The sequence below is a fragment of the Myotis davidii genome, unplaced genomic scaffold (genome assembly GCF_000327345.1).
Source record: "Myotis davidii unplaced genomic scaffold, ASM32734v1 scaffold736, whole genome shotgun sequence".
Classification (NCBI taxonomy): Eukaryota; Metazoa; Chordata; class Mammalia; order Chiroptera; family Vespertilionidae; genus Myotis; species Myotis davidii.
Window position 1 is genome coordinate 303,638 of NW_006287431.1, and position 268 is coordinate 303,905.

Here is a 268-nt window from a genome sequence, read left to right on the forward strand (position 1 = left end):
TTAGACGGGGCGTCCTCACCCCCACCGCCCCTCTGCCCCGGAGCACTTTCCTCCCTAGGAAAGAAGTCACTGTGCCCAGCACCGCTGGAATTCCTACCTCGTGGCAGTCTCGGAGGAAGTGCTGCAGCTCAAGTTGGTCGTGTAGCTTCTGCATCCACTGGTGGGCCCGAAGTTGGTTTTCTTGGCTCCTAAGGATGGGGAGATCGGGACTGGGGAAAACCTGAGTGGGAGCACTGGCTGTAGGGCTGTGAGGGAGGGCATGGGGCTT

At 60.4% G+C, this 268-nt stretch overlaps 1 protein-coding gene across 1 annotated transcript in view; it reads right to left on the minus strand.

Moving 5' to 3' along the window:
- The window catches only part of SPTBN4 (spectrin beta, non-erythrocytic 4), a 75,984-nt gene that overhangs the window by 34,382 nt on the left and 41,334 nt on the right, over nt 1-268 (minus strand). The window contains 1 exon segment of the mRNA XM_015560940.1: nt 98-188. Within this exon segment, the coding sequence (XP_015416426.1) occupies nt 98-188 (91 nt within the window).